Source organism: Sebastes fasciatus, chromosome 3 (genome assembly GCF_043250625.1).
Source record: "Sebastes fasciatus isolate fSebFas1 chromosome 3, fSebFas1.pri, whole genome shotgun sequence".
Classification (NCBI taxonomy): domain Eukaryota; kingdom Metazoa; phylum Chordata; class Actinopteri; order Perciformes; family Sebastidae; genus Sebastes; species Sebastes fasciatus.
This window is the reverse complement of record NC_133797.1, coordinates 23,317,240-23,343,461: the sequence shown is the minus strand read 5'-3', so window position 1 is coordinate 23,343,461 and position 26,222 is coordinate 23,317,240. Positions and strand designations below refer to the sequence as shown.

The 26,222-nt window shown below is 39.3% G+C and overlaps 2 protein-coding genes and 1 pseudogene across 3 annotated transcripts; 1 reads left to right on the top strand and 2 right to left on the bottom strand.

Annotated features, from left to right (window-relative positions):
- On the bottom strand, positions 1-5,682 carry LOC141764456 (P2Y purinoceptor 14-like; annotated as a pseudogene).
- Positions 5,683-7,326: 1,644 nt separating this feature from the next.
- On the bottom strand, positions 7,327-12,713 carry LOC141764455 (P2Y purinoceptor 14-like). 2 transcript variants are annotated; one of them, XM_074629721.1, is made up of 4 exons: positions 11,548-12,713; positions 10,983-11,146; positions 9,161-9,420; positions 7,327-7,918 (listed from the first exon to the last, which is right to left on the bottom strand). In XM_074629721.1, exons 2-4 carry the CDS (start codon positions 11,130-11,132, stop codon positions 7,333-7,335), a joined length of 996 nt encoding a protein of 331 aa, XP_074485822.1. In that variant the 5' UTR covers positions 11,133-11,146; positions 11,548-12,713; the 3' UTR covers positions 7,327-7,332. The 2 variants fall into 2 exon arrangements, with proteins under 2 accessions (XP_074485822.1, XP_074485821.1); XM_074629720.1 differs by having other exon boundaries at positions 10,983-12,713.
- A 3,856-nt stretch (positions 12,714-16,569) lies between these two features.
- On the top strand, positions 16,570-24,011 carry LOC141764457 (microfibril-associated glycoprotein 4-like). Its single transcript, XM_074629723.1, has 5 exons — positions 16,570-16,714; positions 19,586-19,777; positions 21,114-21,210; positions 21,417-21,584; positions 22,818-24,011. The coding sequence occupies exons 1-5, from the start codon at positions 16,682-16,684 to the stop codon at positions 23,096-23,098; spliced, it is 771 nt and encodes a 256-aa protein (XP_074485824.1). The 5' UTR covers positions 16,570-16,681; the 3' UTR covers positions 23,099-24,011.
- Positions 24,012-26,222: the final 2,211 nt, after the last annotated feature.

Here is a 26,222-nt window from a genome sequence, read left to right as displayed (position 1 = left end):
ACAGTAGCCCAGAACGGACAAACCAAAATACTGGCTCTGGAGAGAGCATTTCACGTTTTTATGTTAGCTGAAGGCCACCGTAGTTCTCCGACACACTTGTGAAACTGTGGTAACGTGTAACAAACGGTGTTACCACGGTTTTGCACTCGGCGGCTCACGTTACCGACGTCTTGGAAAGGGAGGAGTGAATGGAGGGTTACTCAGTTGGCTGCAATCTGAAAACACACCATTACATGCCGCAAAATCGTACACAAGTGAAATGTCTCTAAAACCATTGGTTGGATTGTCATTAAGTTTGGAAGAGACATCCATGTGCTCTACGGGATTATTTGTAATGGGGTGAATCCATGACTATACTTTGGTTTACTAATACTGATGGCAAATACATACTACCACTCTTCTTGTTGGTGCTGCATCTTCCATGTGCATGGTGAGCTGTGCGCTGCTGAACATCTTGCAAATGTCATAAATACATTTTCAGTTCCCGACAACATGTGTAATTTGTGTTGGTAAGAATATTAAGAATTTAAATTGCCACGGAAATCGTAATGTACTGTAATATCAAACACAAAATGTAACAAGCAGTGATTTTATTTGTAGAATGTTACATTTTAAGTAGTTATTATATTATACGTTTTATTCATTTTTTTAAAGGAACAGTGTGTAGCATTTAGGGCGATCTATTGGCAGAAATGGAATATAATATTAATATTCATGTTTTCTTTGGCGTATAATCAGCTGAAACAAAAAATCGTTGTGTTTTTGTCACCTTAGAATGAGCCGTTTCTATCTACAGTACATACAGAGCCGATCCTCTTCACGGAGCCAGCCGCCATGTTTCTACAGCAGCCCAGAACGGACAAACCAAACACCGGCTCTAGAGACGGCCATTTGCATTATAGCGTCAGCCACCATAGTTCTCCTACACGCTTGGCGCACGGGAGACGTTTCAGTTGGTTGCAGTCTGCAACCTCACCGCTAGATGCCGCCAAATCCTACACATTGCACCTTAAACAAAATGTTCACAATTTTCACGTTATATGCAGTTAAAACATAATTTCCAATTATATTATCGGTCGTTATTACACCATGTGCAGTTTTTATGTTTTACATTATTAATTTTTATTAAATCTTTCATCACATTATTTGTAATTAAAAATTAAAATATGATATATATATATATATCATATTAATAAAATATGTATCTGATTTTTTTATTATATTGTTTATTACATAATGACACAACATTTTGCTTATTACATTATTGGCAGTTAAAATGTTATAAACAGTAATTATCAGTTTCCGGACATCACTCCCAGCCTAAACTGCTTCCTGAAGCTCTTGCTGAGGATGAAGTAGATGAGCGGGTCCAGGCAGACGTTGAGGACTGACATTATGACAGTGACCTCCATCACGTAGTAGAGAAAGTTGCTCGATGAACAATAACTGGACATGAAAGCTATGGGGAGGCGAACCAGGTGGTAGGGGACGAAGCAAAAGCAGAAGACACTGACCAACACTAGCATGTTTCTGCGCGACTTTGCAAGCTTCGTGGAGCTGGAGGACGTCGGCTGCCTCTGCTGCGCCAACGACACCCGGCGGGAGGTGCTGTAGTAGAAGAAGACCAGGGAGACGAGGACAAACAGGAATATGGCGGCGGACCAGGTGTGCATGATCTTGAGGAGCAAGTTGACCTGGCCACTGTGCAAGCTTTTACAGCCCGCTGTGACGGAGGTGGAAGGTTTCTGGGTGTGGAACGACATAATGACGAAGGCGCTCGTCAAGGGCAGGAGTAAAACCCAGGTTACCGTGGAGATGATGTGAGCGGCTCGCACCGTCTGCAGGATGTGAGTTCTTGAAGGTTGGACGACCTTCAGATACCTGGAGAGGAGAGGCGTCAGTAGATAACCTCAAATGGAAATCGGGAAATGTTTGACAGGAATTTCAGTGCATGGTATGCTTGGCAAATGATGACAAATAGTGGTCATGAGAACATTCTTCGTCTACTCTTGAAAAGGAGCACTACTTTGAATCAAGTAGTTGTGTGTGTGTTAACAGGAAAGACATGAAATAGGTATATTTTTGTTCAGGCTATTCTCATACACCATTCGTAGCTATACATATGAAAAGTAATGCACTGTAATTCATATATCCCACAAAATCAATTTGTATGTAATAAGTAAAGCAAAAAACACCAGACTTTCAAGACTTTCAAGAGACCGGTGTTCATCGTACCCCGTTTGAAACCAGAAGTCAACATTGATTTGTCACATAACTTCTGTACTTAAGTTACACCAATTCCAGAGTTATTTTAAACCAAACCACGATCTTTTCCTAAACTTAACTAAGTAGTTTTGTTGCCTAAACCTAACCAAGTTGTTTCCTGTGAAGACGGAAGTTTATTTTTGCTGGTGTGTTGCTGGACATACATCAGATCGGCAATACGTCATCCAGAGTAGCTCGAATGACAACACCCCCTTTGGGGGGAAACAATCCCGTGTCCTTCATAGATGTTAACAGAGAAAACAGAAGAAGTTGAAACATGTCTCCAAACTTCTACTTTAAACAAACTGGTGATAATAATAATGCTATGCTGAAGAGTTACTGTGTAGTTCGTTGCACCAACAATAAATCCAAAAACGCTGATCTCAGATTTGTTCCCCTGTCGTGTCCTAAAAAAGATATAATAGAGGGGCTTTATGGCTCCGAGCTATAGACCAGACCAGCATTGTGTAATTGCCGAGGCTGCCCTCCAGTTTGGGGGAAAGAAACTCGCTGTCACAGGAGAGAAAATGACTAAAAGCTGTTGTGTAGCGGGTTAACCGAGGCTTTCACACTGAGATTTGAGGCACATATGATACGTCAATATTCACTGTCAGTGTGATAAATCACTAAATGATGCTGGTGACAGTGACTAGCATGGCTAGCTAACGTTAGCTTGAGTGTGAGGCTGCTGCAATAATACAGTCATACATTAACGTTATAGCAGCATCAAACTGTCGTCTCCAACTAAATCTCAGCCTATAGATCAAACAGTTGTCTATTAACAGGCTGGTTATTAACAAACAACACTTAGCCTAATGTGATTCAGTCAGATATGTATAGAAGTCTGGATAAGGAATGTCCAGCCACTGTGTTGGACGGGGGAAGACTGAAGACACATGGCGACGATCAACCTTAATTTATTAACGTATCACGAACGCTCAGGTTCAGGCAAGGTCGCAAAATAATTATTAGACATGTGTATAAAACAAATGTTTGTATAACAAGAGATAAGTGCACACGAATTTGTCAAAATTACAATCCAAACACACGTCAAATTGCATTGAAGTCTATGAGATCTTCGGGTTTCTATCCCCCAAAAGGCCTTGACTTTTTGCAAAGTATGTGCCGGCCTGATTTATTCATAGGAAAGTGCACGAAAAACAAGGAATAACTTTTCAGAAGATATCATACGCACCGTTGAATGAGGATACGCTGTTTTGTTTGTACTGATAAACATGTGAAGTCTGTTTTGTGCAATATTGGATTCAAACTGGTCTGCCCTACCTGTTAGCAGCGATGTAGCCCATGAACATGATGCTGGAGTACATGTTGAGGTAGAGGACGGCGGTGCCAAAGTTGCAGTTGAGTGAGCGGATGGTGGTGGAGCTGCTGGCGTAGCGGGCGATGCGGATGGGGAGAGAGAGACAGAGCAGGAAGTCGGCGACTGCCAAGTTCTTCAGGTAGATCATAATGCTGCTGGACGCCTTCTGCTGAGCTCAGCAGAAGTAAAACTTCATGACGAAGCCGTTGAGGAGGAGACCCACCTGGAGAGAAAACATGGTGAGGATGGAGAGATTTACAATTTATAACATTTAGTCAAAAGTATTTTGAGCTGATGGACATAAGGTAATAATTTTCTACCCAATAGCATAGATCTTTTACACAAGTTAGTTAGAAAAAGGCGAGGAAAAATTTAGCTTTCACTATTTGTAACTTGTAGGGAGAGTGGGGGGATTTGAGCCTGTTTCTGGGCAACCATGGACAAAACTGGTCATGTGGCCACACATTTTTGAAGAGTAAACCATTTTACTGACCCTGTGATGGAGAGGTCCAAATGATAAGTGGTAAGCACATTTAGGTTAAGCAAACATCATTTGCCATTCAAGGTGATTTTTTTTTATGCTCAAGGAGTCATGAATCTTGTGAGTGAACAAGTACGGACAAGTTTGAAGAGATGTCACATGTTAGTGCTTTAGGAAGTTACAATATGAGGGTATACTGTTAGCATGACGTTAGCTCTAACGAGCCATTTACTGTATACTTATATAAAATTTAGGGCTGTCAATCGATTAAAATATTGAATGTTGATTAATCGCAAATTAATCACAGTACACATAAACACACACATTCTAATCACTTTCAAGAAAAAAATATGCACCAACAAACAAACAATTGCAGGTCCACTCATGCGAATAAGTCAGCGCTACACCAAACCTAACAGAATGTTTCAAGTTTTTACTATGGCCGTCAATCGATCGCGATTAATCACACATTTTTAATCGGTTCAAAGTGTACCTTAAAAGGAGATTTGTCAAGAATTTAATACTCTTATCAACATGGGAGTGGGCAAATATGCTGCTTTATGCAAATGTATGTATATATTTGTTATTGGGAATCAATTAACAACACAAAAAAAAACATTTTCATTCACATATCTTGAGGTCAGACGACAAGCTAGTATGACATGGTTGGTACCAATGGATTCTTTAGGTTTCCTAGTTTCACATGATGCCAGTATCTTCACTCTATTTTTAAAACTGAGCCCGCTAGAGCCTAAAATTACAGGTTGCGTTAATGCTTTAAAGGAATTAGTGGCGTTAAAACAAATTTGCGTCAACGCGTTATTATCGCATTAACTTTGACAGCTCTAATATAATTAGATTATAGCTTCAACTTGTTATGTAAATCTCAATGTAAACTGCAATGGTTCAATAAAGGAAAATCAAAATTTGATCATGTAAGCTAATCAACTTTTAACGTGACGTGATTGGTTCGCGTTTTAGGGTGCGTCACCATTTGACATGCCGTACTCCTGAAGCAACCTCTCTGGGAAGAGCCACTGCCTTTACTGTAGGCACAATGTGGGAGCTCTCTAACTCACTTCAGTGATAGACAGGTATGATTGATAGACTACTGCATATGTCCCTCATCTGGGGAAAGTTGAGCCAACAGACCACTTTTTCTTTTGGAAAGTCATTTTTTAAAAGCTGTTTATTTTAGATCCAAAGTGATTGCTGAAATATACATACATGTTTTAGTTGGAGACATTACTGTCCTTCCCTCACTTTAAAGATGCCTCAGGTAAAAACTGGCTGAACTCACCCCACTTTCTCTATGTGCCAAACCAAAAAACAACCTGGTATCAGTTAGGGTATGAGAAGAATTTGATCATGACCAGTGTTATTTCCCCTGAAAAGGTTTATTCTCAGGCAAAAGACAAAACATCTCTGTTGAAGAAGGAAAGTGATCTGAATTGTCAAAACTCACCAGAAACACGAGGCTGTAGACCACCATCAAGTAGGGGTGGGCTGAGCTGTCGGCCTGATTACAGTTAGACGTACTGTTGACTTCGGTCTGGTTTGTAACTGATGACTGGTTGAGGGATGTGGTCACTTCTTCTCCTGCTTGATCACTCATTTTTTCTGGTTGATCTAACAGAGGAACCCAAATTACAGATCAGCATATACACAAAAACACACCCAAGTCAGAGTCAGCCCGAGAAGACAAGACTGTGACCACAAGATCAAGATATACCACTTAAAGGAACCAATGGGTGGTTTCAAATGAAATATCCTAATATATTTAAATCAAAGTAGGAAATGATTGGTCAAAAATTGTGTCTTTGATTGTACCATCAATTCTGTATCATATATCCTCTTAATGGTCAGCTGACTGTATGATTGCGAATATAAATACATGTAGTTTATCAGCATGAGTTGGTCATAATTTCAGTTCATAGATATAAAAAATTCAAATTCCAGCATCAAAAAAAGTGTAAGTGCAAATAAGAGAGGATGAAATAGGCTACCTGCAGCACTTACCTGTCTGTGCTTGTCAGTGTGGATGTCTAATAAAAATTCTTTTCACTTTGCTGCTGCCGTTGTCACCGCTTTCACAGAGGAAGGAGAGCTGCAGAATGTGGTTATGATGACTTCACAGTAAAACAGCATCACATTCCAAAAAAGGAAGAAAAACCACAAAAATCCCCCCACACTGCTGTTGAAATGTCATTTTATCTTCCTGTCTAGTTGCTATGAACAAGTAACACTTACCACTGAAGACACGTTTTAGTGTCAAGGTCTTAAGGAATTGTAATGTCAGTCTGTTGGTCCCTAGAATAGTGGTTCTCAACCTTTTCAAGTCGCGACCCCCTCCCTCCATAGCACTGGGACATTTAACTCTCAACACCCCGATGCAAGCACATTGATCACTCATAAACTGTTATTAATATCATATCCCCACATATACTGGTTGATTCACTGTATGCTAGCAAGTGGGTTAAATGTTCTCTCTTTGATATTCAGAGCATTAATATAGCAGCAAACAACTATTGTCTATGTAGGATACAGAGGTGTAGTGGCTACCTGAGCAGAGAATGAAGTCGCTCTCCCTCTGTGTGTGTTGTAATCTGAGCAAAGAACGTATATTGATAAGAAGTGAAAGTCAATTATGCGTTCCATTGCAACGCCAGCGCCCAGCAGCAGACCTACGCCTCCGCCATTTTGGACTGTAATCGAGTCGACTACCATGATGACGGCAGTTCAACGTCCGCCTATGCCGTACAAAAGTAAAACTATTCTATTGTCACAATTTAAATGTCTCTACTGAAATGGCCTGTGTTGAACAAAAAAAATATATAACAAATATGCATACTATTATAACTATTTACTTATTTATGTATTTATCAGACTTTTTTGCCCGGCTGCTTCCCAGAGGAGCATAAAGTGAGCGATGGACATAAATGGACGTTTGAAAAGCCAGCACACACAAGCCAGCACGACCATCATCTACAGTAGGTAATACACTGATTATGGATAAGTACCTCATACAACCCCAATTCAAAACACCCGAACTATCCCTTTAACCATTCAAGGTCAAAGCCTGACCTTAACCATCTCGCCAGAGTTTCACAAATCGAGAGTTACCATCTTTACATGGCCTTTGTGGTGTTTACATTATATTCTGTTTTAATTTCCAATTATATCATTTGCAATTATCAAATAATCTGTTATAATTACATTTTGTTTATTACATTATTGGCAGTTAAAATGTTATGAACAGTAATTATCAGTTTCCGGACATCACTCCCAGCCTAAACTGGGTCCTGAAGCTCTTGCTGAGGATGAAGTAGATGAGCGGGTCCAGGCAGACGTTGAGGACTGACATTAGGATGGTGACCTCCATCAAGTAGTAGAGAAAGTTGCTCCATGAACAATAACTGGACAGGAAAGCTCTGGGGAGGCGAATCAGGTGGTAGGGGACGAAGCAAAAGCAGAAGACACTGACCAGCACTAGCATGTTTCTGCGGGACTTTGCAAGCTTCGTGGAGCTGGAGGACGCCGGCTGCCTCTGCTGGGCCAACGACACCCGGCGGGAGGTGCTGTAGTAGAAGAAGACCAGGGAGACGAGGAAAAACAGGAATATGGCTGTGGAGCAGGTGTTTATGATCTTGTAGAGCAAGGTGACCTGGCCACTCTGAAAGCGTCCACAGCCCACTGGGACATAGTTGAAAGGTTTCTGGGTGTGGAACGACATAATGACGAAGGCGCTCGTCACAGACAGGAGTAAAACCCAGGTTACCGTGGAGATGATGTGAGCTGCACGCACCGTCTGCAGGATGTGAGTTCCTGAAGGTTGGACGATCTTCAGATACCTGGAGAGGAGGCATCAGTAGATAACTTCAATAAATAACAGTAGCAGTGTGAAGTTCAGCATTCACCTACTGCTGCCCTCAAATGGAAATCGGGAAAAGCTCCGTATGCTACCCTCCAAAAATGGTGGCAATCCCCAGAATGCTCCGCCATTCCAATTCCCTATAGCTACACCGTTCGTAGCGATACCTATGAAAGGTAATGCACTGTAATTCGCACATATCTCACAAAATCAATTTGTATGTAATCCAAATTGTGAACCAGGAAGTAAAGAGCAAAAACACACAGAACTTTCGCCAATGTAACTGATGTTTGTTGTACCCCGTGCCAGAAGTCAACGTTGATTTATTTGTCACATAAGTTCCAAACTTAAGTTACGCCACTTCCACTGTTATTTTATGCCAAACCATGATCTTTTCGTAAACCTAGTTTTTGTCACAAAAACCTATGCACTTAAGTTATGCCACTTAACTCTAACCGTAACCCTAATCCACAATCTTTTCCTAAAAGGAGCAGATAGCGGCCCTGCTGCTGGGTTGATGCCCTTCTACGGCCCTGTCCAGCCCTCCTCGTGTAACAGCTGGTCTCCTGGTATCTCCTCCATGCTCTTGAGACTGTGTTTGGAGACACAGCACGTATGGATGTGCCATCCTGGAGGAGCTGGACTACCTGTGCAACCTGATTGGTCTGCAGGTACCGCCTCATGCTACAAGTAGTGACAAGGACACTAGCAGAACACTAAAACTAGAGAAGAATCAGTCAGGAAAGATGAGGAGAGAGCAATTGTCTGTGGCCACCACATGCAAAACCATTCCCTTTTTGGAGGGTGCCTTGCTGTTGCCTCTCCGTTGCACCTGTTGTCACTTTCATTTGCACCAAAGCAGGTGAAAGTGATTCACAATCACTTGTGCTTCCTAAATGGACAGATTGATATCCCTGAAGTTTAGCTGACTTGGTGTTATACTGTGATGATTAAGTGTTCCCTTAATTTTTTTGAGCAGTGTAGTTTTGTGACCTGTACCTAACAAAGTTGTTTCCTGTGAAGATGAAAGTTTATTTTGAAAAGACTGGAGCAGAAATTGACACAAGTGTCACATGTTGCTTGACATTTGTAGGAAAACGCACGAAAAACGAGGACTAACTTTTCATAAGATATCATAGGAACTGTTGTATGTTGTTTTGTTTGTATTGATAAACAAGTCGTCTGTTTTGTGCAACATTGGATTCAAACTGGTCTGCCCTACCTGTTAGCAGCGATGTAGTCCATGAACATGATGCTGGTGTACATGTTGAGGTAGAGGACGACAGCGCCAAAGTTGCAGTTGAGTAAGCGGATGGTGATTGAGCTGCTGGCGTAGCGAGCAATGCGGATGGGGAGAGAGAGACAGAGCAGGAAGTCGGCGGCCGCCAAGTTCTTCAGGTAGATCATAATGCTGCTGGACGCCTTCTGCTGAGCTCGGCAGAAGTAAAACTTCATGACGAAGCCGTTGAGGAGGAGACCCACCTGGAGAGAAAACAGGGTGAGTCAAAAGCATTTTGAGCTGAACAAAGGATTTGGGTAACACTTGCTCTACATAGACATGAACGAGTATCGGTCAAAACAGTGAGGCGACACACGTCAGCTAAAACCACAATATCACTCTATCTTTCACCTGCTTGGCAGTAATGTTAGCAGACCAGAAGAAGGTCTCTCCATGAATCAGTGCTGATCCTAGTGTTGGCTTTTCCTGCCTCAGCCTCCCGACTGCGGCCGGAGGGAACAGGGGAATCACCGGAGTTTTGGTTGGAGATGATAACATTACTCGCTCCGGAGCACAGTCTATCCACTCAGCAGCAGGAAATGACACGGGAAACCTCTGTTGGTCTGGAGGAGCTGCAGCATTTATTTCTGCATAAACGTCCACAGAGCTAAACTAACTCTTCTGCAGTGTGTAGTGTGTGCGCATGCACGTGAGGTGGAGCGAAATAGCGAGTGAAAACGAGCGCGGTGTGTGAGTGAAGGCAAGCAGGCAGGCAGAGGAGCAGAGTACAGCAGAGACTCCGGCCCTGGAGACCAAAGCTTCGGTCTCCCCCGCGTCCTCCGACCGCGGCCAACACTGTTTTGCAAGACGGGCTTCACTAGATATAACTTTGCGATTTTGGTGCTTCCGTGTAGTTTGTGTTGGAGTCTGAGTCTGAACAGCGTAGCCACACGCGAGCGCACATGGGACAACGTCCCGGATTGATTTATACGGGTAAGAAGTTACAAACAGTCCCTTTAAGAAATTGTTTGTAAAACATCTATAAACATTACATAGATATTTGTAACACTTTGTTAATGGTTAATGTTAAATATTATTTGGATGGCTATTATAAAGTTGCAACTTATAATAATAATAATTGGTTTCTGGTCCATCTATCTGTAATGTTTATAGATGTTTTACAAACGATTTCTTAAAGGTTTACAAATCATTTCATAATCATTAACAAATACTTAATATAGTATATAAAATGGTATAATGTGTGCAACAATAAACTGATAATGAATACTTTACTAATATAATAAGAATGTCATTGTTTTAGTCTCCTATCAGCTTTGATACAATTTATAAACTAATTATTTAACATTACACAAACTAATGATAAAATAACAGAAAATATAGCATTACTAATAATTAGTAAACCTTAATGATCATTTCATTGTTTATTAACAGTAAAATAGCTATGAACTTTTAGTTATTAAAGTTTAATTCGCTATCAATTTACCATTTCTAAATTATGGTTATTCAAAAGTGTTACCAGGATTTGACCTGATGAGCAGAAGATAATACTTTTCTACCCAAAGAGGGAATCAAATTCCAAAAAGTAATTATTATCCAATAGCATAGCTCTTTTACTCAAGTCAGTTAGAAAAAGGCGAGGAAACATTTAGCTATAGCCAACCAAAGAAATATGATATCAGTTAGGATGTGAAAAAAGGAAATTCAACTTAGATCATGATCAGTGTTACTTCCTCACACAGACAACCTGATACATCTGAACGGACTGTGTTGAAGAAGGAAAGTGATCTGAATTGTTGAAACTCACCAGAAACACAAGGCCGTAGGCCACCATCAAGTAGGGGTGGGCTGAGCTGTGGGCCTGATCACAGTTAGACGTACTGTTGACTTCGGTCTGGTTTGTAACTGATGACTGGTTGAGGGATGTGGTCATTTCTTCTCCTGCTTGATCACTCATTTTCTCTGATTGACCTAACAGAGGTGGGCCAAAATTACAGATCAGCATATACACAAAAACACACCCAAGTCAGAGTCAGCCCGAGAAGACAAGACTGTGACCACAAGATCAAGATATACCACATAAAGGAAACAATGGGTGGTTTCAATTGAAATATCCTAATATATTTAAATCAAAGTAGGAAATGATTGGTCAAAAATTGTGTCTTTGATTGTACCATCAATTCTGTATCATATATCCTCTTAATGGTCAGCTGAGTGTATGAATACAAATATAAATACATGTAGTTTATCAGCATCAGTTGGTCATAATTTCAGTCCATAGATGGAAAAAAAAGCCCAAGATTCAAATTCCAGCATCAAAACAGTGTAAGTGCAAATAAGAGAGGATGAAATAGGCTACCTGCAGCACTTACCTGTCTGTGCTTGTCAGTGCGGATGTCTAATAGAAATGCTTTTCACTTTGCTGCTTCCGCGGTCACCGCTTTCACAGAGGAAGGAGAGCTACGTGGTTATGATGACTTCACAGTAAAACAGCATCACATTCCATAAAAGGAAGAAAAACCACAAAAAGTCTCCCAGACAGCTGTTGAAATGTAATTTTATCACTGTGACATTTAACTCTCAACACCCTGATGCAAACACAATGATTGCTCATAAACTGTTATTAATATCATATCCCCACATATACTGGTTGATTCACTGTATGCTAACAAGTGGGTTAAAGGTTCTCTCTTTGATATTCAGAGCATTAATATAGCAGCAAACAACTATTGTCTATGTAGGATATAGAGGAGTAATGGCTACCTGAGCAGAGAATGAAGTCACTCTCCCTCTGTGTGTGTTGTAATCTGAGCAAAGAACGTATATTCATAAGAGGTGAAAGTCAATTATTCGTTCCATTGCAACGCCAGAGCCCAGCAGCAGACCTACACCTCCGACATTTTGGACTGTAATCGAGTTGACTACCATGATGACGCCAGTTAAACGTCTGCCTACAAAGAGCCGTACAAAAATAAAACTACATTATTTCTATTCTATTGTCCCAATTTTAATGTCTCCAGCGAAATGGCCTGTGTTGGACAACAAAAATATTATGAATATTCACACTATTATAACTATTCACTTACTTACTTACTTACTTATGTATTAGACATAAATGGAAGTTAGAAAAAATCCAGTACACAGATTTTGAGAGCAATCTCAAACCTTTTCATATCAAGGAACTCCAAAATGTATGTCCAACAGACGACAGACCATGGATGTATAAGAGGTTGTGTCCTGTGCTTTTGCCCTGCGTGTTAGTAAACAGCCTACAACTACATTAAATTCTGTTTATGTTTTTCTACTAGCACTACTAGCTACTGGCCGATAGCCGGTTGTTTGGGAACAGAGACATTAATACATCCACCACGGTAAAGGCTTACAGCATACAGCCCATGGGTGTATTTTAAAATAATAACTGTGATGAATTACAGCCAATATATCCATTATTACAGCCGCATACTAGTGATGTGTCGGTCGTGAACGAGCCGGCTCTTTTAAGTGAACGATAGGAGCCGGCTTCCGTCCGAGAGACGTTTTTTTTGGGGGGGGGGGGGTTTATTAATTCAAGGCAGAATGATAGGATGATCTTCTCCATGCACTGACTGTAACTGAATGTTGTGTTAATGACGTCTGTGCGACCAATCAGGTGATGACAGACAAGGATCATACCATCAAGCAGGGAGGGGCGGGGGTGCGCGGTGCGCGGTGTGCTGCCGGTCTACAGATACAGAGGAGGAGACAGAGAGAGGAGTGTGGTGCAGAAGGCAGAAGTGGTAAAATGAAGAGCCGCACTGTCACTACCACATACAGCTGGCAGGAAGCTGGCAGGAAGCTGGCAGAACTAGATATGTCATATGAGCGTGCAGGACGGTGCAGTCCCGTGGGTCTGATACACGTTCATTATGTCGAGGAAAATAACTGGATTCAGCAATTAGTTAATTTGACAACTTTTAGGACATAACGATATAAATGAGAGTTGTTTAAGTGTTCATACTGGGAAGTTGATTTACCTCGAAAAAATGTGAGCTCACAGCTGCTGCTCTGCACTGCTCTCTTAGGTGGTTGTGTAACGCCGTCCCAACCGACGGCGCCGTTGCGGAAAGTTATCTAAATTACTGTTTGTACAGCGAAAATGAAACTGAACGTTGTGAACACGGGACAGGAGCGAACAACTGACAAACCTACGACAAACTACGACTTTCTTGACTTGCAAAATTATGTTTTAAATTGACAAACATCAAATGTGTGATTCAAGGTGCAAATTTAAACGGGATCAAAAAATCATTTTTCTCTCGCCTTTGACTACCGTAGGCCTATATATTTTTTTCGAAATAAGGTCCCATGGGGTCCACTGGAAGGGGAGGGAGTTTGCATCTCTATCCACAGACAGAATTTATAATGTAATAATATATGTTATTTTATTTTAGTCCTCCACAACCATCTGGTGACCCACAGGAATTATCTCGCAACCCCCTTGAGGGTCCCGACCCCCAGTTTGAGAACCACTGCCCTAGAAGATATAGTCTCATGACTTTAATGATCCAACTTTTGGGCTTTTCTTCTATGCATCTGTTGATCCGTTTTCCGCTGCTTATCGAGGTCTGAAGGTAGCCCAGACAGCTTTATAGCCACGTCCTCTCTGAGTCATCAGGCCTAGTGGCACATACAGTATAATCCGTCCAGTGTTCTGGGTCTGCAGCGGTCCAGTTTGACTTAAGATGTCCAGGAGGCGTCCTTTATCAGATGCCTGAACCACCTCAGCTGTCCCAAACTGTTTCAAAGGAGCAGCGGTTCTCCGGATGTCTGAGTGCTGCCATTCTGCAAAGGAAGCCACTGTATCTATGATTTCATTATCTCGGTCACTACCCAGCTCATGAGCTAGATGAGTGTTGGAAAGAACACCGAACCACTAAATCGAGAGCTGTGCTCCGTCTCTCTTCACCACGACAGTCTGATACACATCGCCGCTGATGTGGCATCAGTGTTGTCGATCTGGCGCTACATTTTACCCTCACTCACTCACTCATGAACAACACCCCGAGATACTTCAACTCCTTCACTGTGACTCACTCCCAACCCAGAGTGAGCAATCCACCGTTACTTGGGTGCACACTGGAGGTCACGGCCTCTTGAAGCCAGCAGAGCCACATCATCCACAAAAAGGTTCAATCCTGAGTTCACCACACCAAACACTCCACATCTCAGCTGTGCCTTCAGATGATGTCCTTGAAAATCACAAATGAATCATTTCAGATTAGAGGAAAAAAAAGGAGAGAGTCTGATAACAGAAAGAACAGTGTTCGGATTGGGAGGGTATTGTAGGGTACACATGTACATGTTTAAATGAATGCACCCACGTACGTGTAAAAATATATTATTAATACATTTCAATACATACAGAGAATATTTAGCCAGGGACAACAAACAGCATCATGTTTTCTCCATTTAAGGGCACCCATTGGTGCACTGTATTTCTTTTTCACCACTGGAAGGGCTCTCTGGAGGGCACTTTATCACGTTTTCTCTACTGGAAGGGCACCATAGAGGGCAATTTATCATGTTTTCTAGCATGTAGGGCAGAGCCTATATGGCACTGCATCATGTTTTCACCATTTTAAGCGCACCCTAGAGGGCACCACTGGAAGGGCACCCTAGAGGGCACTTCATCATGCTTTCTTCATTGGACGGGCACCCTAGAAAGCACTTCATCATGTTTTCTCCACTGGAAGGGCACCTTATAGGGCACTTTATCATGTATTATCTACTGTAGGGGCATGCAAGAAGGAACTTCATTATGTTTTCTCTACTGGAAGGGCATCCTAGAGGGCAATTTATCATGTTTTCTAGCATGTAGGACAGCCTATATTGCACTGCATCACGTTTTCTCCATTTAAGATCACCCATAAGTGCACTGCATTTCTTTTTCACCACTGGAAGGGCACTCTGGAGGGCACTTTATCATGTTTTATCAACCATAAGGACATCCAAAAGGGCACTGCATCATGTTTTCTCCACTGGAAGGGCACCCTAGGGGGCACTGCACCCTAGAGGGCCAAAAAGTTACGATATTTTAGAGCTCCCCCTAAATTTCTAAAATGTGGCTTTCTGGGAGGCCGAGCTCCCCGTAGCTCCCCTGTATTTCGAACCTTGGTAAGGACTATGGAAAAAAGTTGTGTTACACATATCACATTATAGGAAAGGAACAAATTGAACTAAAACCAGGAAGTATTTCAGTATTGCTACAGATTTTTGTGTCTTTGGGTTGGGTCGTGTCTAGATGGTCACTCTAGATCCTAACCTTAAAGGATAGTTGGGTGTTTTGAAGTGGGGTTGTATACTGCTGTGGACGGGGGCAGCAGAAAAACGTAGCCACCTACATGTTTAAGAAAGGCTCACCTAAAAAAATCAATATCAGTTTAAGTGTATGATAAATTTAAAATATTTTCTGATGGGGAACTGAACTGAAAGTGAAACTTATCTACACTGTTTTTGTCATCCAAGTCTGCTGGCTTTGAAGAGAGTATAGATGAGTTTCACTCTCAGTTCAGTTTTAGGTGGGCCTTTCTTTAAGGTGGCTGAAATATGTTTTGCTGCCGCCCCCCGTCCACAGCAGTACATTGCTTTGAGATGCTCCTGTCTGCTTCTCCAAACTTGGGGGCGTGCCGACCGTCATCTACAGTAGGTAATACACTGACTATGGATAAGTACCTCATACAACCCCACTTCAAAACATCCGAACTATCCCTTTAACCATTCAAGGTCAAAGCCTGGCCTTAACCATCTCGCCAGAGTTTCGCAAATCGAGAGTTACCATCTTGACATGGCCTTTGTTGTGTCATTTAGGGGTTTTCCACACAGGACAGGGTCTGCTGTGTGGTTCTTTAAATTCAATTTGGAGTTTCCCCAATTGTGAGAAGTGAGAAGTCACCTATTCCTGCTGTTTGTATTTGTGATTGTTCAAAGAGTTTCTTGGGTAAATGCTTGTAAAAATTATTTTATTCTTGTTTTGCTAAATTGCACTGTAAAATGAGTAAATAGCGTTAATGAGTAACTAGATGAGGAAATACTCTCTGGACTTCAAATACAGATGTCATAAGTGCAAACTCCACCAGAGCAACTCCCCAACAAATGTAACGGTTTTAATAACTTTATTTTTGTATTATTATTTTATTACTTTTTCATGTCAGGTTTTATCACGTTTTACCTCCTTCTCCGCAGTGCCAGGAATATAATTATGAATGAAAAATATATATTTTCTTTCTTTCTTTTCCTTATTTTCTTTTTTTGTGCCAAAAAAAAATTGTCAAATTTAAAGACATAAAAAATATCAGAATCTGGATTTAAAATAGATCCTTGAGTAATAATGATAAACTTCATGGGGCTGTGTAAACAATGGCTTATCAGTGTCACATGCTTCCACAGACACGCCCTGAGCAGACGGTTTAAAAGTGCCCTGTTTCCCACCAAGATTTACTTCAACAGAGGAGTCCAACCTTCCTCTCCATGATGATGATGATGATGATGAGAATGATGCAGGTAAGAGCTGCAGAAAACACTCTTTAACAATCAAACCTAGTTATTTCATTTCATAACGGCACAGAAATGCTGCTCCTATTTTCTTGATACTTATAAATATACTTAAAAAAGAAAAAATGTATACTGTTTAATATTTTGAGTTTCAGTGATCTGTGTGAAAAAAAGAATGTATTATATTAACGATTTAGAGTAGTGTTAGTCATTTTATAAGTACTAGAAGCAGTACTGTCTATGGGAGCAGTTATATAATATTTAGAAAAACAGAACTAAAGCAAACATAATTGTAAATACCAATAGAGTTATACAGCTATGTCTTAAAACCTACTGTTATATAGTAAAGCAAATGTTTGTGTTTGAAAGTTTTCAGTCAAAAGTTTGTGTTATTTATAGATTGAAGTCTAAAAGCAGGGAATTTTCCTAATAGAAATAACTGTTACTTAAATGAATCAATAATAATGTCAGATTGATTAAATTTATAACTGGAATAATAACATCAATACCTGTTATTATAAAGCATATTTGTTGGTGTTGTTGATTAATGTTATTGAGGATTGTACTGTTGGCTTTATAGTGTTAGTTACATATTAACAAGCACTCTCAGCCCTAGAGGACACATATGATCTGTTTCCAGACATCAGATCTTTGAATTCACTGAAACAAACAGCAAGAGTGAATTTAAATAAAATATCAGAACATCTAATGAAACAGCTCGGGGAACAGATCAATATTTTATATATGTATTGTGACTGTTTTAAAATGTATTTCATTCAGTCAAACCTGATTCAACAACCTCTGCTCCAGAGAGGCTTAATAGTAAACACAGCGCTGCTGTAATGCAAACATCCAGTGGGACGAGTTCAGACTCACTCAGCAGGGAAAACCCATGTTGTAACTGGTGTTTGCTCCAGTAATGTAACTGGGTAGTTTTCAAATATTTTCCTGTAACAAGCAGAGGATTTAATTATGTAATGACTGCTATTCCTTGTGGCTTAACCCATCTATTGAAAAGTCATCTGCAATTTCAAGAAGCACTGAGGATAGAATCCCTTCTGATGATAAATGGTATTGATATTTTTAATCCTAAATGCAGCAATAAACACATACGTAATACATTCTATCAAAAAAAGAAAATGACTAGGGCTGTAAATCGATTCAAATATTTAATCGTGATTAATCGCAAATTAATCACACATCTTTATCTGTTCAAACTGTACCTTAAAGGGAAATATCAAGTATTTATTATCAACATGGGAGTGGGCAAATATGCTTGCTTTATGCAAATGTATGTATATATTTATTACTGGAAATCAATTAACAACACAAAACATTGATAAATATTGTTCAGAAACCCTCACAGGTACTGCATTTACCATAAAAAATATGCTCAAATCATAGCATGGCAAACTGCAGCCCAACAGGCAACAACAGCTATCAGTGTGTCAGTGTGCTGACTTGACTATGACTTGTCCCAAACTGCATGTGATTATCATAAAGTGGGCATGTGTGTAAAGGGGGTACCCATAAAACCCATTTTCATTCACATATCTTGAGGTCAGAGGTCAAGAAAATGGCCATGCCAGCATTTCCTCACCAAAATTTAGCGAAACTTTGGAGCGTTATTTAACCACCAATGGATTCCTTAGGTTTTCAGGTTTCATATGATACCAGTATCTTCACTCTAACTTTAAAACTGAGCCCGCTACAACCTCCAGAAGGACGCTTTTATGTGTTAAAGAAATGAGTGCTGTTAAAACGAATTTGCTTTAATGCGTTAATATCGCGTTAACTTTGACAGCACTAAAAATTACTCCTAGAGAAAGATTTTTGGGACAACATTTTTATTGGCTTTGATTGGCATAGGACATAGCTTTTAGCACATACATTTTGTATGTCTAATAAGATATAAGAAGTACATATCAACATTTTGCACAATATATGATCTACAAATCTATATTTCTCAAAATGCTTCGGTATTGAAAACAAAAGTAATTTTTGTAATGATGAGCCAGAAACCTTAAGCCACTTGTGAAAAACGTATCATAATATTGAAATTGAAAGTAAAAATGTAATTTTACATTTCGATATATGATAAATGTTTCATACACAAATGCAGAAATGCCAGAGATGCAATTTCAGAAAATAAAAATAACAAAAAACATTTGACAGCAATGTCAGCAGATTGTCCTGAGTAATCGGGACACTGAGAAATTGATGTTGACGTTTATACATATTAAATTATGCATCAATAATTAAATTCCATTCACCTGTTTAGTATTGGGATGGAGGCAGAAATCTCAGGGGCAGATATCCCAAATCAAAAATTGACAACTATCTGGATGGTAAATATCACTAGAGGTAGGTGAGGAAATATGAAATGAGAAAGAAAAAATAAATAGACTCAAATTGATTTTATTGACTTGACAGAAATTATTTCATTACTTTGCTTTTGTTTTTGCAGAACAGAATACTTGTGAAAACAAATTAAAAACCATTACATATACATGAATCTTACAATGATATGATACAGGTAAAAAAATATATAAAACGCAGGTCTACAGTCTCTAATAAATTGTCGGAGCACCCCTTTAAGTAACCATGTTTCCAGAGTTAAATTACACTTTAAGGAAGATAATCCCACAGAGATTCTCACAAATAAGCAGTGATTGAATTATTTTGCCACAAATAATAAATAAATTATTGTTTTTGTCTTCAATAAAATGCAGTACTTATGATCTGTGCCAGTTTTTTTACTACAAATATCCTCACATAAGTCAAGTCACATAACACCTTTTTCTTTTTTGTGTTGTTGATGATATGTATCTATGAGTGCAGGAAATCACTATAAAAGGTGCTTTCTTTTTTTGCAATCAGGTGATATTATTCGGAGATCTGCTGGTTCTTGCGGCCTCAGTTCACTCCCAGTTTTATCAGCCCATCGACTGTGATGACATCTATCGCCATGACAACACCAGCTCCAGTGGGGTGTACACCATCTACCCAGGCGGTCCCACCACACCCCTGCAAGTCTACTGTGACATGGACACTGACGGAGGCCGATGGACTGTCAGTACAGCTCAGATTTGATCAGACTGTGTAAACCTGCTTGTAGAAACACATGACAGCTCATGTTAAGGTCATTCATTTGGTCATTTTACCGCTGAGGAGTCTATTCAGGTGACCTTAGAATAAGAGAAAGAAAGAGAAATCCTCTAGGTTGAAATTAAGGTTTTGTTGTTTTTAGACTCCTGCATTACCACACATTTTTAACTGTATTTTATGCATTTTTTAGGGCTGTCAATCGATTAAAATATTTAATCGCATAATTGTCCATAGTTAATCGCGATTAACGCACAATTTATATGTATTTTTCCAAAAACCTACCTAAGTGGTTTTGTTGCCTAAGTATTTTTGTTTAATTCACAATATTAAGCACGTGTTTACCGCAACCAAAAAGAAGCGCCGAGGGGTCTGACAAAGCGTCAGTATGTGACGAATTGCGATGAGAATGTGTTGGATTTCCAGATCAATAAAGCTCTGATAAATCCACTGAACACTGTATACACAACAACACCAAACAACAGACAAAATATTTTTCTCAGAACAGAACTAGGGGCAGAGTGAATGTTTTACTCTCATCAGGTAGCCAGAAACAGCATGCTCCCATCTGCACTGGATGTGAAAAGTGCAGCACGACTTAACAACTTTGTGAGGTGATAATATCTCCGATGTTGTGCTTTCAGCTTGTGCTGCTTCCTCCAAGTAGTGAAAAATGAATGCAGCTTGAAATTTATATACAGTATTTCCATTAGGGCTCTGGATTAAAATATTTACAGACTCGTGGGTACCCGTAGAACCCATTTTCATTCACATATCTTGAGGTCAGAGTTCAATGGACTCCTTTGAAAATGGCCATGACAGTTTTTCCTCGCCCAAATTTAGTGCAATTTTGGAGCGTTATTTAGCCTCCTTCCAGATGAGCTAGTATGACATGGTTGGTACCAATGTATTCTTTAGGCTTCCTAGTTTCATGTGACACCAGTATCTTCACTTTAGCTTTAAAACTGAGCCTGGTACAACCTCTGAAAGATCAGTTGCGTTAAAGAAATTAGTGGCATTAAAACAAATTTGTGTTAACGCGTTATTATCCCGTTAACTTTGATAGCCCTAATTTCCATGTTTGTTAGGTGTGACGGTGGCCCTGCCATCAATGCTGACAATTACTGTAGATGTAACCAGGTAGCAGACAATCATCACAGTCGTACCTGGTTGACTCTAAAAGATTTTCTGAAAACTTGTCCAGATTTATAAAGTGATCTGAGGTCTTGCTAATTGAATGTATAGTATCACATGTTAGTAAACTTTTACCCTCTCTCTCTTATCCTCCCATTCTCCCTGTCAGGTAATTCACAGGAGGATCGATGGGACTGAAAACTTCTTTAGGCCCTGGAGGCACTATAAGACTGGATTTGGGAACGTGGCTGGAGAATATTGGCTTGGTGAGTCCTTGAGGGTAAAACACATTAAACCCATGGAGGCCTGTGCTGCTTTGCATCTTAATTTGCTGTGTGAGACGAAGTATGGTTTTAAACTAGATGAGGGGTTGAGAGACTGACTGAGACGGGAAGAGGCTAAGAAATGCAGAGTAATGATATAGGGCCTTGGCAGGAGGTGAAATGAAACGGATCGTTTTGCTCCTTCACAGGCCTGGAAAATATCTTCCTGCTGAGTATGAGGAAGGAGAATGAGCTGCGGGTCGACATGGAGGACTGGGAGGGAGGGAAGGCGTCTGCCCAATACTCCTCCTTCTCAATCGATACTGAGAACGCTGGTTACCAGCTTCACATAGGCAGCTTCACTGGCGGAGCGGCAGGTGAGGATTACTGTGTGGATATTACTTTAGGAAGTGAAGGTCTAAATGTCAGGGTATGTGGATGAATGAACTATAAGTAACACAGGATATTTTTAAGTTTCAGTGGTGGAATATAACTAAATAGTTTTACTCAATACTGTACTTAAAGCTGAAGAAGGCGAGATTAGAGCAAATATGATTTTAAAAAGTTATTTTTATAAAACGGTCTCTTTATCCTGACAGTAGTACAAAGTATAAAGTGAAGGATAAAGTGGTCCTCTATGTGTTCAGAAAATTCTCCTAAATAAACAATAATTGGATCAGCTGGAAAATGCATCGTCACAAAGCTGAAAACAGGGCTGTTTTTTCTGAGCTCATGAAATAAGTTGACTTTTTAGAGATACGTGGTTCTCACAGGACAGCGACACTACAAACACAAGATGATCTTATAGACCATGATGCATTGCTGTAGATTAAACTACCCAACCGTATATAAAGGAGTTCAAATTAGTAAAACCTTAAACATCTACAGCAGTAAAATGCAACATACACATTGATGCAGCAGTAACACAGACAAACATGTACATACTTTAATTATTTTACTTGTGGATATTTTCACAGTGTGGTATTAGTACTTTCACTTAAAGGAACAGTGTGTAACGTTTCGGGGGATTTATCAGCAGAAACAGGCTCCCTCCTAAGGGTCACAAGATACATCCGAGAGGTCTTGAGATGATTAATGGGTTAGAAAAGAAGAAAAAACTAAGTACGCCTTCACATTTTTATATTCTTCTGATGGACTTTTCTCAAATCTGTGATTTTTTTTGTGAAATATTGGATAATTTTACCTATTTGAGCCTCAAACTGCTATTTGAATGAAACCATGTAAGAAGTTTAGAGGGCAGCTTTGATGGAACTGCTAACAACCAACGGTCACAAACCCCAAAATTGGAAACCACTGGTTTAATCAACAGTTTACTGTATTTTATGCACTTATCATGTGTTTTTTAAATGTAAAATGTGAATCTGAAAAGTAACTAAAGTGGAGTAAAATCTTTTTTCTCAAGTACCTCAAAATTGTACTTAAATATAGTACTTTAGTAAATGTACTTTGTTACATTCCACCACTATTTAAGACAAAGGCAAAGAAAAGTAACTTAAATCATCCACGAGCAAAATGATAAAACAGTAACAGTAGTACAAGTGTTGTCTGAGTTTAAACATCAACTTTAATTCAACTAACTTTATTTCTAGGGGACGCTTTGGGAGAACACGACAACATGAAGTTCACCACGTTTGACAAAGACCAGGACACATGGGAAAAAAACTGCGCTCAGCATTTTCTAGGCGGATTTTGGTACCTCAACTGCCACGGGGCTAACCCCACCGGCATGTACGCACCTCATGGTGCCCTTCCTTTTAGCAACACCCAAGTTACTTGGCAGAAGTGGAAGGGCGCTAACTACTCCCTCAAGACTGTTGCCATGAAGATCAGATCAGCTGCTACATGTACATGCACCCATCAACCTGATTAGCTAGATTATCAACCGATTAGACTGTTAGGCTATTAAATAGGCCATATCAGCACCATAGATGTGGGTCAATAGGGGCCTACTACACCCACTAGTTGGTTTCATCATCTATTCACATGGTATATACTGTATATATATGTAAGCATTTCTCAGTCTAGCTTAATAACAGACAGGGGACGCATGTTAACTAAACTAAACACAAGGGGTCGCTCTAGTGTTACTCAATCTCATTTGTCTTTATGGGAGGGAACGGTGTGGTCTCAACAGGTAGGCTGACGTCATCTCACTCGTGCAAAGAGAAGTCCAAACACAGAGTGATCATCCAGTGGTGCTGGATGAAGAACTGACCAAGATATTATTATTGTATTCCAAATATTTAACTTTTTATTACGTTTTTAGTATTTGAAGCTATTAACATGTGACAGCAGTAAAATAAACCAACATAACAGAATAAAAAGTTGTCATATCAGACATGAATATATATTCTCATATCCAGTTATTCCATGTTAAAACAATTAGGTTATTGGTTTCAATATTTTGTATTTTTATACAAAATAATGCGTCAATATTTGACTTTCTTCTTAGTTTCATGCAACAGACTGAATATTTTTTCCAATCCAGATACTTAGAGTCTGTGAGGATTCTGGAAATACATTCACAACAGCTGCTTGTGTTGTTAAAAGATTTTCTGGGTTTCTCAAATATCGCAAGGTATCTATCTTTTGGGACGGAAAATTGGATACTTACAAACTGGGGCTATAGGGATCACCAGTGGTGAATTTAACAGTTTATATAATATACTTTTGGGTAGTTTAATCATCATATTTTATGAGATGATCATGTTTTGTTTGTAATCTGAAAGGCACCTTGTAACTATGGCTGTTGAATAAATAAAAAGTGCATTAAAACCTCAAAACTGTGCAGTACTTGAGTACATGTACTTAAAGGTCCCATATTATAAAAAAATTATTTTTTTCATGTTTTTTTTATTATAAAGCAGGCTTAAGTCCTATATAAATACTGTGAAAGTATCGAAACACTCAATCCACAGAGAAATACACACAGCCCGTATTCAGGAACTCTGCATTTGAAACAAGCTGTCAGGATTTCTGCCCATTTGTGATGTCACAAATATACAATGTTTAGACCTTTTGCACAGTTTTAAACGTAAACATTCTAAATGTGTCCCAGTTTATTCCTGGTTGCAGTGTATGTGAATGTCATCCGCTGACAGGAAGTACACAAGGACCGAAACTGTTGCCTAGCAATGCAATTCTGTTGCAATTCCGCTGCAATTCCGTCAAAATGCGCTAAAATGAAGCATTTCAGACAGAGGGTAAATACAGGTATATTCAGGCTGACAGTATGAGGAAAATAAAGTTTTTTTTTAACATTACAGCATGTAAACATGTTCTAGTAGAAACACAAAATACAAGTATGAACCTGAAAATGAGCACAATATGGGACCTTTAAAGGTGCTATTGATAACATTGATAACATTCAGCCACTAGATGTCGCTTTCTCCCTCCCCCGTTCCATTGCATGTACTTCACAACAATTCGTTGCCAGGCACTTACCGTCAATCTCAGCCATTTTTCCGTTTTTTTCCACACTAACTGACGTCCCAGAGATACCAACGTCGTTTAACTATTGGCTCACAAGCCTCGTTAGAAGTGAGAACCAAACGTCTGATATCTTCCACAGAGATAAACAAAACATTCATTTTGGACCCGCCAACATTTTTGAAATGATTAATTCACAATCATAATATTTTTTTTCAGGAAAAGCCATACTTTTATTCGGCACCTTTCTAAAGGCTCTGTGGATGTATTATTATTTAAAAAATATTTGTATACATAATCAGTAAGACCTTTAAGTCACTCTCCACCGCAGGGGGTCACCAAAGTCAGGATTCATTCTGTCGGGACACATGCATGTCTATGCCACATTTTATGCCAATTTATCGGGATGTAAATAACAAGTTTCACCACAATATGGTATTATATTGATTCTTTGGATAACCATACAATATTTGCTGATATCACTGCCATGATACGATTTCGATTCAATTCATTTCTCTACATTTAATACAATTTATGCCTATCAACTCTAAAAAAGGATCTAAAATATGATTTGACAATTTTATAAATGGGCTCTTCCAGACACTTAAATGAAAAACAATCCATTCTTTTAAATAAAAAGAATAAATATAGAGTGGGAATTTCAAAATAAAGGTGTATCTTAAAGATGATGATATGATATGTATCAGTGTTTTCACTTTGCATCGATATTTACACCCCTACCAATTTATATTGTAGATGTAGGCTAAAGATATTCCACTGTACGAGACAATGTTTTGACCTGCTGATGGCGCTAGATGAAAATTAAGATTCATCCATAAATGTAAAAAAAAAAATTGCCAAAATTCAAGGTAATCCATCTGATAGTTATTTAAAGTCAGCTCCTTAAAAACAGCAAAAATTATGTACATATATATATATATATATTATAAATAATAAATCCCTGTAATTATTTTACAAGGCGTATTCGTGTTTTACTTCCGGACAAACATATGTGTGTGTTTAAAGGTTCCGGCTTTAAGGTCAGTGTATCTTTTGGTCAATCGATTTTCCTTTCACAAACGGATATTAAAAAAAACAAAAAAATGAGTGTTTATTTGATTTTCGTTTTAAAATACAAAAAAATTAAATTGAAATACAAGACATTTTATTTTTTGTTTTTTAGAAATAGAAATTGAAAATCAACCTGTTTTTTTTAAGTTTAGTTCATCCCCTTTTTGACCCTGATAAATAATAAAAGCCTTGTATTTCAATATAAAGTTTTGTATTTTAAATCAAATATCCAATAATTTTTGTTTTTTAATACCCGTTTGTGAAAGGAAAATCTAATGACCGAAAGATACACGGATACACTGACCCTTTAAGGATCATTTATGGTGAGAATAACCTCAAGCTGCTTCTTTAAGATAAAACAAACAGAGACGCTGCTGCTACCCACCGCTCCTCCCTCCTCTTTCTCTCTCTCTCTCTCTCCTTCCCTCCTCTCTCTCTCTTTCTCTCTCTCTCTCTCTCTCTCTCTCTCTCCCTCCTTCCCTCTCTCTCTCCTC

Excerpts from the sequence above, each read along its gene's own strand:
- LOC141764455 (XM_074629720.1), bottom strand. The coding sequence starts at position 11,180 with ATGCTGATCTGTAATTTTGGCCCACCTCTGTTAGGTCAATCAGAGAAA. Across the intron at positions 9,421-10,982 it reads CCTACGGCCTTGTGTTTCTG|GTGGGTCTCCTCCTCAACGG; the intron begins GTGAGTTTCAAC and ends TTTTCTCTCCAG. Across the intron at positions 7,919-9,160 it reads GACTACATCGCTGCTAACAG|GTATCTGAAGATCGTCCAAC; the intron begins GTAGGGCAGACC and ends CCTCCTCTCCAG.
- LOC141764457 (XM_074629723.1), top strand. The coding sequence starts at position 16,682 with ATGATGATGATGATGATGATGAGAATGATGCAG. Across the intron at positions 16,715-19,585 it reads TGATGATGAGAATGATGCAG|GTGATATTATTCGGAGATCT; the intron begins GTAAGAGCTGCA and ends TTTTGCAATCAG. Across the intron at positions 21,211-21,416 it reads GGCTGGAGAATATTGGCTTG|GCCTGGAAAATATCTTCCTG; the intron begins GTGAGTCCTTGA and ends GCTCCTTCACAG.